Below are 13,273 nucleotides of genomic sequence, written 5' to 3'. Positions count from 1 at the left end.
GGCGAAAAGGGAAAAGAACCAAGCTAGAAATATTTCATTATCGGAGAGGGTATACCTAGGGAGGAACCTACTGTAGGGCTGGTGACGTTGGATTACTAGAATGAGGCCAGCAAGTTCCAGACCGCGAGATATGACGGTAGACACAGTACACCTAACCTAACCTAACCCAACACAGCTCCCACCTCTCCCCCAGTATATTATTGTATGCTTCATATTCTCGGTAGTCTGAGGTGACCTTGACCACGAGATATTGTGCTGGCATCTTCCCAGAAAGTCTCGAGAGAAAAGTATAGGAGCAGAGGAGGAAGAGGCAGGAAGAGGAAGAGAAGGAGGAGGAGGAAGAGAAGAATACGGAGGAGGAGGATAAGGAGAAAGAGAAGGAGGAGGAAAAGGAAAAGAAGGAGGAAGAGAAGAAGAAGGAGGAGGATAAGGAGAAAGAGAATGAGGAGGAAAAGTGGAGGAAAAGAAGAAGTGGAGGAGAAGAAAAAACAGAGAAGAAGAAAGCGGAGGAGGAAGAGAAGAAGGAAAAGAAAGAGAAAGTGGAGGACAAAAAGAAAGTGATGAAGTAACAGAAGTAGAAGGTGGTGATAATGGTGTGAAGAAGGCTCGGGCACCTGAGATCCTACAGCAGGAGAGAACGTCGCTGCCACCATCACTTGTCGTTTTGGGTACAGGTGGTGGTGGGTCCTGGAGTGTTTAGGGTTAGTTTTATTTATTGTTCTATGTTACGTTTTCTTGAGTGATTTTACGTTTTCTTTAATAATGTTACGTTTTCTTTAATAATGCTACGTTTTCTTTAATAATGTTACGTTTTCTTTAATAATGCTACGTTTTCTTTAATTATGTTACGTTTTCTTTAATAATGCTACGTTTTCTTTAATAATGTTACGTTTTCTTTAATAATGCTACGTTTTCTTTAATAATGCTACGTTTTCTTTAATAATGTTACGTTTTCTTTAATAATGTTACGTTTTCTTTAATAATGTTACGTTTTCTTTAATAATGTTAATCTTACATTTCCACTTTAATTTTGTATTTCCTCTTTACTGTTGCATGTCCTTTATTTTATCACCCATGAGTGCATTTCAGGTCTCCGTCAGATACATTTACCCTCCCCATAACATGATGCCAATGGATATTTTTTGTCAGCATGGAATATGACTCTCTCTCTCTCTCTCTCTCTCTCTCTCTCTCTCCACGATTAAACTGCTGTACAGCCTTTAACGATCCTCTCAACACAGGCACTTATAAAACACATACACACATACAAGCACACAAATTCGTTCATACACGTACACATACGCACAAACAAATTCGTTCATACAAATACACACGCACACAAACAAATTCGTTCATACAGATACACACGTACACAAACTCGTTCAGAAACATACGTACACAAACTGTTCATACACGCATTTAAACTCATTCATACACAAACTCGCTCATACAGATAATGACACGCACATAAACTCACTCCTACCCACAAACACACCAAACGCTAATGCTCTTTCAATATGATAAATCCTCCAATATTTTAATTTGATGGAGACTAATGATGTTTCAGGTTATTGTTCACAGCTTAGGTGATCCAACTATACTGAGAGAAGATAGTGAACCTTGAAACGCACTGGGAGGTAATTACTGTTGCACGCACGCACGCACGCACACACACACACACACACACAAATGATAGGACGTACGGAAACTACAACCATTCACGCAATCTTCCATTTTAATACAACTACCACAACTACCATGAGCTACCAACAACCTCCAGCTGATGATCTACAACCTATCGACCCTACCAGTACCACAATCTACAAATGCCACTACTATCCTCCACTACCAGTCACCTACAACCACCACTTCTAGCTACCCATCCACAACCAACACTATCTATCACTATTTACAACCACCATCCACTACTACCTACAACTACCTATCCCTACTGACCAACACTTACCATCCAAAACCACTTGTAACTCTTCACCAACTACAACCATTAACTACCACTATCTTTCACCACCTACAACCACCATCAATCACCAACTGCAACCACCATCCAACACCACCTACAAGCATCCAACACCACCTACAACCACCATCAATCACCAACTGCAACCACCATCCATCACCAACTACAACCACCATCCAACACCACCTACAAGCATCCAACACCACTATCCACCACCACCATCTACCACCCACAAGCAGCCCGCGGGGAGAGGGTGACAACAATTGGCGCTATTTCCCCCCCATGCAGAGAGGATTTGTCATGGTCGGTGGTCGTGGGTGTTGGCTATAGGAGAACCGCTTTTACTGTGGGTGGTGGAGCGTCGCATCATCCTCCCACCCTCTTGTGTGTAAGTGTGGCGGCAGAGCTCAGCTGGCCTACGGCTGGCTGAGCAGGGTCATATACACATACGTACACACACACACACATACGTGCCTTAATACATATGTTTTTGAGTATATTGCACACGTAGGAATACTAAACACAGAGGTGGCCTACAGGTAGGTGAATAGGGTCATGCATACACGCACACACACGTGCACATACAGGTGGCCTGCCGGTGGGTAAGCTGTGTCAACATACATACACACGTAAACATGCACTTTAACACGTACACGAACAAACATACACACAGGTGGCCTACAAGTGGGTGAACAATGTGTCACACACACACCTATTGGGTGGTTTAAAGCTCTCAGCTACACAATAACAAGATTTTCGACACGAATATAAGATTTTCTCCAGAGACGAGCCATAAACCACAACGACTCTCCTACAAGACATTCACAATAAACTGACATAAGGAATAAAACAATTACACAAATTTAAAAGTAGATACAGAAGAAGGATTTATTGGAAAAGCAAAAAGATAAGAAAGGTTTCTTTGAACTCTCTCTCTCTCTCTCTCTCTCTCTCCAGAATATATTATTGTATGGAATGAAACAAATGTCTAACCAATGTGTTAATTCTCCTTTTATATAGTAATAATATACCCCCATCATAAAACTGGCTCCATAAAATGTTTCCTAAAGAGAATGATAACTTTAATAACTCTTATTATAAATGAACGTGATCGAAAAATCTAAAAAATATATATATACTGTACACATATCAAGGTAACAGCTGAGAAAAACAAGGCGTCAGTCAGAGAAAACGTTCCTCTACCTGGGTGATAAAAACAACCTGTCTTAACACGCACACCCCGCCACGAAGGTTCATGACCTATACCACAAAAATGTTCTCTATATTGGTATATGTAGATGTATGTGTGTGTGTGTGTGTGTGTGTATGTGTGTGTGTGTAGATAATGATAAAACACCTATGAAGAGTATCATTACTGATCTAACAAACCTAACCTAACCTAACCTACCCTAGACTAACCTAACCTAACCTAACCTAACCTTATCTAACATAATCTAATATACCTGTAGTTTGGTTACATTAGTGAAAGCCTCCAAAATTAAACAGAACAAATTCGACAATATATAAATTACTTCCCATTAATTTATACCAATATACCCAAAAAAATATATTCCAGTCAACAAAAAAAAACCACTAACTTGTTTTTTAAGGCTTAAGTGGACAATATGGACAACATTTACACACGATTTACAACGATAAGTATTTACGTATGCATGTGTAAATCACCCATGGAAATATAAAAGTGGTAGGTAGTCATGTGTGTGGCAAAGAGAGGCAGGTGTGTGACGGGGAACACCAGCACAACACGAAAAGGTTAAGAGAGGCAGGTGTGCGACGGAGGACACCAGCACAACACTACACGGTAAAGAGAGGCAGGTGTGTGACGGAGGACACCAGCACAACACTACACGGTAAAGAGGGACAGGTGTGTGACGGAGGACACCAGCACAACACTACACGGTAAAGAGGGACAGGTGTGTGACGGAGGACACCAGCACAACACTACAGGAAAATACATACAGGTTCCCGTAACACAAGGACACATTCCAACGTGTAAAAAAGATACGATGCTGTTTCCGACACCATAAAAAAATAAAACAACGTTCAGGGTGCAATAGAGAGAGAGAGAGAGAGAGAGAGAGAGAGAGAGTACGAACACAACTGGAAACAAGAGACATCATCCCCACCACCACCACGCCCCACCAACCAGCATCACCCTCTTATAACCCACTACACATAATGACAGGTGCAAGAGATGAGCCCTTCTGGACGATTCACCTGTGAAGATTATCCCAGGTAGGGCTCACACCTGTCTGCTGTACCACCACTAAGGATAACCCTAAACTATTCCTAGGTGTGGTGTGGTGTACAGGTCAGCTAAGAAGGAGCAGTGACCTGATATGGCGATGCATGCAAGGTGAATCGTGCTGAAAGGCTATAGAGAATTTAGCCTCAGTGTAATATTAAAAAGAGGAAGAAAATATATATAAAAAAAATAAAAAAGATAAGGAAGGAAGAAAGAATTATCGAAACAGTTATTCATTGAGGTTCTATCAAGTCATGGTGATCATAGGAGTAGAGTAGATGTTTGACTTCTAAATACATATGAGTGCAGGAGTGGAATGGTGAGGATGGTGACTTTACTCCCAAAGTCAAGAATACTGTAAATCACTATATACGAGTATAATCATCATCATTACATCAATATCATCATTACATCATCATCAATATACAACTGGATGATGATACCTTCTCCTAAAATCTTCCTCAATGTTCCGTCATCAACCTTCACTGTCCACTGAGCACTACCCAAGTCCCTGGTCTCATTTATCCACCCCCAATAGCGTGTTCTTTTCTGCGCCTATTCTCATCTCGTGGGGTAATACAGAGCATCTCTTCCACAACGCACTTACTTGATGCTACAGTACAGTCAGGAAACAGCAACACAAAACACACAGGTATTAAGTTATAAAAGTAAAGGTACAGTAATTTCCTGTAGTGTCTCAAAAAAGTAATACATTAAGCTAATTATTATTCGCAAGTTTAATAAGTCAAATGTTTAATGTATTATATGTTTTTTTTATTTTATCCTTTTTTTTTAATCTCTCACTGAATGTATAAACAAATATGATTCAGAATAAGAAATGTTGAGTTAATTATCCTCGTGTTTGTAATTGGTATTTTTTCTGCTCTCGGAGGATGTTATTTTTGGATGGCTTGGAGGCAGCTCTTATTGACCATTCATTTCTAGGACACACACACACACACACACACACACACACACACACACACACACACACACACACACACACACACACACACACACACACACACACGGCCTTGTAGCAAACATCACCTCGAACACTAATTATCAAAAAGAGAAAGTGACAGACAGAGAAGAAAAGAGAGAGAGAGAGAGAGAGGCAGGCAGACAGGAAAAGAGACACAGGGAGGCAGACAGGAAAAATAGACAAAGATAGATAGAAACAGAGGCATAGAGAGAGAAACAGACAGAGACAGAGGAGAGAGCGACAAAGACAGAGAGGGGAAAGAGAGACAGAGACATACAGATAAAGAGACAGACAGACATAGAATGAGAGAGACAGACAGACAGGCATAGACAAAGAAAAAGACAGGAAGAGATAGAGGAGAGAGACAGACAGACAAAGAAAGAGAGAGAGAAAGAAGGAAAGAAGGAGAGAGAGAGAGAGAGAGAGAGAGAGAGAGAGAGAGAGAGAGCTTCTCCCCCGGTCACATGAGCACAAATGCCACAGCTCAATCTCAAATCCTGTATAGTACTTGAGACCAACATCTGGAGTGAATATTTCCATCCCAAATAAATATTCAGGAATGAAAAACTTTCTCTGGAGTGAATATTTTTTGAGTGAATAGTATTATCCTAAGTGAATAGCTTGAGTGAATATTTTTATCAAGTGAATATTTTTATCAAGTGAATATTTTTTGTCAGGTAAATATTCCAGAGTGAATATTTTTTGTCAAGTGAATATACAATCTTAAGTAAATATTCTCATTATCAGAAATTTTACTGTTTTAAATGAATAAGTTTTATTTTGATTGAGTAAATTTTTTCGTAAACATCTTATTTATAGTGAAAATTCTTGAGTGTATATTTTGAGTACCTATTATATTCTTGAGTGCATATTATTTATTTTAAGCCCATATTCTTATCTTGAGAGTGTATAATCATATCTTGAGTGTATGTTCTTTCATAAGAGTGATTATTCTTATCTTCAAAGTGGATAGACTTACCTTGAGTGTATTCTTTTATCATTGAGAGTACATATTGGTCCACCGAGGGAACATCAAAGTGAATGGCATTAGGCTGTTAGTCTTTGTATCTTAGAAATTCCTTGAAAGTTTCGGCTCCTGCCACCCTTTTCCCCTTGCTATCCTTTCCCCTATTTCCTGCTCCTATTCATGCCTTCCCTACCCCATCCTTCACCCATCCCTTCCTTCATTCCTATATCCCCCACTGCCTTCAATTCCCATCTCCACCCACCTCCCCCTATCCTTCACCCACCACCTCCTCCCCCCCTATCATCCACCCACCCTCTTCCCCTCCTCCTATCCCCCACCTCTCACCTCCCCCTATCCTTCATCTCCATCCACCCCCACCACTTCCTGTTACTATCCCCGTCTATACGACAGGTACATGTACACTCCTTAATAGACAGGTGATCAACAGGACAGGTAAACATACACTCGTCACCAGGTAAGAGAGACACCTGACAGGTAATCAGCTAATGGAGACGAGAGTAAGCGGCTGCCACTTCCAGGACTTCCCTCGTCACACGGAAATGACTGAGTCTCTACTTTGCATCACGACAATCATTCACTACCTCCTTCACACTCTCCTTCATGACACTTTAAATTGTAAGATAAGGACATTTGCGGAATTTTTGTAGGGGGGGAGGGGGAGGAGGGGAGATTTAAGTCTTCGGAAATTCCAAAATAGACGTTAAAATGATTCCTCTGAGGTGTCGAGTGCTGCTGTAAGGTTTCAACAACACCCACCGAGTTATTGCCGAGATATATATTTGTTTATAAAGGATAGATTCAAGGACACTATTTATTCTTAGGTTTCCCGTCCAGATAAAAGATCTAGGTGGGTGGGTGGGTGTGTGTGTGTGTGTGTGTGTGTGTGTGTGTGTGTGTGTGTGTGTGTGTGTGTGTGTGTGTGTGTGTGTGTGTGTTGAGCCATGACCTTTAAGTTTCTGACCTTAAAATATATTCAGTTCTAGAAGTTGTCACAGCGAATATATATATATGCAAAGTATAAAATTTATGTAACGTTTTCCATTCTAAAGTTACGCTGCCAACCAACATAACTAACCTAGGTGAGTACAGAAAGCAGAGGCCGTCCTACTACTCAAGACTGGGGGGGTCGACTTCGGGAATTCAGTCTTAGTGTTAACAAGGAACACAGTCGGAGGTAACTAAGGGCTACGTTATTCCATCAAGATTAATTCCTTCTAAGAACCGACCAGATTAAAACAAATACTACCGCTACATTCAACCTGTTTTGCCATAAAATTCCTGAGCCAGACTATACTGGTATAGGACACGCGTCGTCAATGAGTGTGTTTACAGTGTCAAAATCAAGAGTGTGATGTTACTAAACAAACTTAATATCTACTTTATTATTTTAATCACTTTTAATTTCACTAACATCAACCAGTATCCCAGCACAACAAACTTATCACACGAACACCACAACTTGTCAACACAGTGTAACACCAGGCTGTCTCTTGGTAATTAAGTCAGATTATGGTAAGTTTCTATTCATATACACATTAAATCACTACAATGATACTAATTACCGTACTCATTAATGAACATTGGAATTATACATGACTGTGTGAAGTATATTTAGGAGTTTACAGACTCTACATATCTATTAGTCAACTCCACAACGCTCTCACTACATGGGACCTCGTGAACCTGTAAGATATGCTTTAATCTGTACCTGAACTTGTATCTCTGAATAAGTCGTATATTATTAACTAGTGGAGACGCCTGATGATATAGGAACTTAGTGGAGGAGGAGGACGAGGAAGAGAAGAATGTGAAGGAGGAGGAGGAGGAAGACCTAGGAAGAGAAGTAGTTCCAGATCGTGACTTAAATCATCCTATACCTCCTGGCTTAACTTATCCAATCATCCTGGTCCACTTGATCCTCCTTCAACCTCCAATACTTCCTGGCCAAGCTAATTGTGATCCCACGGCACAAGAAAAGACCAGGAAGACGTCATTGTTAAGTGGTGGGTTAATTAAGTAAGGTTGAAGGTGTTGATGGCTCGAAATAGATGATCCGTCCAGCGGTGAGCAAAGACAAGCTGATGATGATGATGATGATGTGGTGGGGGTGGTGGTGGTTGTGATGATGATGTGATGATGATGATGATGATGTGGTGGGGGTGGTGGTGGTTGTGATGATGATGTGGTGGGGTGGTGGTGGTTGTGATGATGATGTGGTGGGGGTGGTGGTGGTTGTGATGATGATGATGATGTGGTGGGGTGGTGGCGGTGGTTGTGATGATGATGATGTGGTGGGGATGGTGATGGTTGTGATGATGATGACGAGGAAGATGATGGTGGTGGTAGTGGTGGTAGTGGTGGTGGTGAGGAGGGTGAAGATGAACAGTAACATGATGATTGAAAATAATAACTAGTGAAATAAACAAAAATAATTTAAAACGAAAATTTTTAACAACAAACCCCTTCCTATTCCCCCAAGAGAGAGAGAGAGAGAGAGAGAGAGAGAGAGAGAAGACCTTCAACATCGGATCAGATGTGCAACTCAAGCCTTTGGTAGACTCCGTACCCGTGTCTTCAGCTGTAGGGAGCTGAAAAGTATCTACAAAGGTGCACGTATATCAAGCAGTGGTCCTCCCCACCCTGCTATATGGCAGCGAGACATGGGCCACATACAGGAGCCACCTCAAGACACTTAAAAACCTTCACCAACGCAGTCTACGTTCCAGCCTCCGAGCTCGGTGGGAAGACAAGAGAACCAATATTTTCGAGTTAGCCCGACTGCATACCGAGGCAGACAAGCGCCAGCGCCGGAAAGACGCTGCCGCCGCCCCGCACTAGATGTAGCCCTGTGGACGGCCCTGCCGCTCCCGTGTCAGCCTCTCGAGTCACCTCAGAGCTCACCAACTAAGGTGATATCATTAATAATTCACATCGTAGTATAGTGTCATAGCTGGATGATCATCATACTCAAATTCCAGTGACAGATATGGTAGTAGTAGAGTGTGCTCTCTCTCTCTCTCGTCATAGTTGCTCTGCATTATTCTGGCAATGGCCCAAGCGTACGACCGCTGACGTTCACCTGTAGTAAACAAACACAGCGTTGAGCTATTGCTGAGAGCACATACTACGACATTTAAATACCCGCACCACACAACCGCCCCCTAACCCACACATGACTCAATGCATTGAGTCATTGTGTGTGCGCGTGTGTATGTATGTATGTGCGTGTACCACCAAAACACCAGCACAACAAGTCTGTCATTTATTATCAAAATTATTGCTGACATTTTTAAACTCAATGGAAAATCTTGGTTCACACACACACGCACACACACACGTCATAGAAACACAAACATCACCGTGAAACAAAAACAAGTGACGAACGACATTATCATCATCATCGTTATACCTACACCATGTAAAAAAAAAAAATATATATATATATTACCATAAAACAGCATTCACCACTAGCCACACCCGCCGCCATGTTGGAACACTACAGGACTACGTCACGCAGCCATATTGGAAACCTGAGAAAACGCGGCAGCACAACGCAACACACTACACCACACCAACATACCTCACCAACACCCCACACCACACCACACTCACTAAGAAAACAATAACACCTGCCAGTACAACAATAATAATCTACCACAGAGGTAATACACACACCTGTAAACAAGGCCTATCAAGAACCCTTCCTGCATGTGTTAGGTTAGAGGTTGTCGCCGCGGCCCGGTGGGTAAAAAAAATCTTTCAGTGAGTGAGTGAGTGAGTGAGTGAGTGAGTGAGCGAGTGAGTGAGTGCGTGAGCGAGTGAGTCAGTCAGTCACTCAAAGACCTGGATGACACACCTCACTGTCGATTTATATTCTGATAGATAATGTTAACCTACATGTTTATATGGTGAATGTTTGTGTTCTTCCTTCTTCTCCAGATATATATGAATGTTTATTACTTTCTCATCTCCCTCCTCCGTTATAATAATGATTATTGTCTCCTCCTCCTCTTCCTCCTTCTCTAGATTTATATTCATATTTATTACTTGTTTCTTCCTCCTCGTGTTCTACGGTTTAATGGTGTTTATACTTCATAGTTTCCTCCTCCATGTTTATAGAAATATTTATTGCTTCTTCCTCGTCTTCCATATTTATACTAATGTTTATACCCTCCTCCTCCTCCTCCTCCTCCACCTCTTCTATACTAACTTCCTCCACTTCTTCCTCCACAATGTCGTGATGACATATGGTAACAATATTGCTCTACTTCTCCTCCTTTTTTTTCTTCGCCTCCTCTTCTTCTTCTCCTCCACCTCCTTTTTTACTACTACTCCTCCTCCTCCTCCTCCTCATTTCTTACTCCTCCTCCTCCTCTAGTTTTCTTCCCTTCCTCCTCCTCAGTGTCATGACATAAGGTAACAACGTTGCTCTATGTCTCTCTTCCTCTTACGCCTCCTCTTCTCCTCTTCCACTTCCTCCTCCACAATGCCGTGATGACATATAGTAACAACGTTCTCTTTCTCCTCGATGTTTATACCAACACCGTAATTACTGTAGTGTTCATAACTTGCCTCAGGTAGTTCATTTACTGTGTTGAGGCCCTCACTCTCGACACACCGGCAGGAGCATGTGAGGGTTGGGTGTTCGGCTTTTGGCTACGATGAAATAATCCATTAGACCTACCATGTCGTCGTACTCAAGGGAATAAGTCGTACTCAAGGGAATAGGTCGTCGTACTCAATGGAATAAGTCGTCGTACTCAAAAGTTTAAGACAAATTGCTCAAGGAATTAAGTCATTGTACTCAGGGGTTTAGTACAAGTAAGATCGCAGAATGTTTTGTAATTGTTGGTGGTCATCTTTACTCCCCACAGACAACAGTTGTGGTTTGTGTGTATAAATGTGTTTCTTAATAGTGGTGTACTACTAAATTTGTTCTTATATTTTACACAACACTTGAGATGGCCCGTCAGGAAGTAAATATATATACAGTATATATACATGATACATGTGAGTTGAGTTGCATAAGAGTGAGTTCACGTCAACACTACTTGTCGTGCCAGCGAGTACACACACGGCCGCCTGTCAAGCCATTGGCAAATTGTTATTGTGGCACTACCAACTACCGTGGCACTCCCAGGCGAACACAGCACACCGGCCTACTGACAAATACTGTGCAGGGATGTGCCACTGGCTGTGCTTCAAGGAACAAAGATACATACACTGTACATCTATCCTCCACGGGAGGTACAAATACAACACTTATATTTACCTTTTCAGTTTGGCCCTCTTCTTCTTGAACGCTCTCTTGACCCGGATAAGAATGAAAGCCGCCGTGCCGAAGCTGACAGAAGGCATCTTCCCCTTAGAGGGGGAAGGAGGGAGATCCTCTCCCTCTTTATTCATGCTGGTGCAGGTGGAGGGAAGGGGCACTGGGGGGACGGTATGGCACTGGAGGGAACCAGCAGAGGCAGTGGACTCAGCTTCTGAGTCCAGCAGTCGCCTTGCCATGGAGGCTAGTGGTGACCCAGGCCATGAGGGAGGACCACGCCCGCTGACTCTTCTCGTGCCACTCTGCCCTACTCATCCACTCACTCACTCACTCACCAACACTACCAACACTCATCCAACGTAGTTACACGTGATCTTCCTTCGGAACGAGTTTTCTGGATAACTGCGTTTCAAAATACTTGTGATCTTTCAGAGTCGCCGTTTCTGGCAACAAAGAGCGCCTCGTACTGACTAAGGATCACAATTCCTATACAGGAATTTCGACAACAGACGAGTCCTCTTGATCTTGAATTACGCTGGTGTAGCAGAATTTGACCTTGAAAAACATGTGAAGGGGAGACGACAGGGGTTTCGGGAGGCCGTGTACCACTGACACGCTCCACGCAGGACACTCACCACTGCTGTCACAAGACAGTTACGTCAAGTGTTAGACAGCTTTCCTGCAGAGCTTCGCACTATCCCAAATGGTCCTAGACAGCCAGAGGACAGTGGGCAGAAGAGCGACGCGCCTCATACCGGCTTTGTTGACACACAGACCATCAGCCGTCATTGTACACTCGTCTCCCGCGAGGGCCAGAAAGTGACTCGTTATAACTTCTCACCTCGCAAGACTCCCGCTCATTCACATGTATATTTTCACTCGGAATATAAATAGTTTCAGTGCATATAATAAATACTTTGTAAATGTGAGGTTAGACGTCTGCTAAATTTCCCCAGGTTCACCTTCACAACAACAACATGTGTCAGGGAGGACCTCACACCCCAGCATGAATGGTGTTTCTCTTGACTTTATTTTTTTTTCTCACCACTGTTTCACTCACTGGTACGCAGACAATTATCTCCCGAGTCTAGATATATTCTCTTTATTTCTACCATTCACTTTCTTCTCCAAAACTGTTAACCATTAATATTCAAAATAACTAAAAGCTTAACATAAATATCAGTTTTTTAATTCATCGCTATTAGTTTCGCCGAGTTTCCACCGCGGGTCCTCGAACAATTAAACGACAGACGCACCATAAGAATGACAACAACCGTGCGGACTCGTGTGACACACTGTGACACGTGTCAAGGTGGACAGTGAGGCAGCTGCTGCTCCTGGTGTGACGAGCGACGGGCAGGGTGGGGGGCAGGCAAGAGCGTGGGACAGGAGGAGGCAAGAAGGTGCGTGTGTGTGCTCCCGGTCAGGCGTCAACACCGGTTCTGAGCCAGGCCCGCGCCCTGGACCTTACCGACCCGACCCAACCCGACCCAGTCTGCTCCTCCCTCTCTCCTCACTACCACCCTCCCTCCCTCACGCTGCGTTATTCCTCGTCCTCTTCCGCTTCCCTCCCTAGTTATATTACTGCTTTTACTGCTGCTACTCCTGCCGTTTCATTTCCTTCTCCTTCAGCCAGCCACCATATTTTCAAGGACAGCGTTTACCAGCACCACCGTCAGCATTACTACACCTTACTTAAGTCAACGGTGGCATGGATGGTGCCCTCGACCGTGACCAAATTCACTTGAGTTCATTACATATTCATGATGAACTTATGCATTAAC

General features: G+C 42.8%; 1 protein-coding gene across 1 annotated transcript in view; it reads right to left on the bottom strand.

Annotated features, from left to right (window-relative positions):
* LOC121858788 overlaps window positions 1-12,924 on the bottom strand; it is a 197,763-nt gene extending 184,839 nt beyond the window's left edge. Inside the window, exon 1 of the mRNA XM_042355423.1 lies at window positions 11,490-12,924. Within this exon, the coding sequence (XP_042211357.1) occupies window positions 11,490-11,728 (239 nt within the window). The 5' untranslated portion in view covers window positions 11,729-12,924. The remainder of the gene's footprint in view (window positions 1-11,489) is intronic.
* Window positions 12,925-13,273: the final 349 nt, after the last annotated feature.

Source organism: Homarus americanus, unplaced genomic scaffold (genome assembly GCF_018991925.1).
Source record: "Homarus americanus isolate GMGI-L3 unplaced genomic scaffold, GMGI_Hamer_2.0 scaffold41807, whole genome shotgun sequence".
Classification (NCBI taxonomy): domain Eukaryota; kingdom Metazoa; phylum Arthropoda; class Malacostraca; order Decapoda; family Nephropidae; genus Homarus; species Homarus americanus.
Note: the sequence above shows the minus strand (reverse complement) of the source record. Positions and strands in the feature narration are given on the sequence as shown.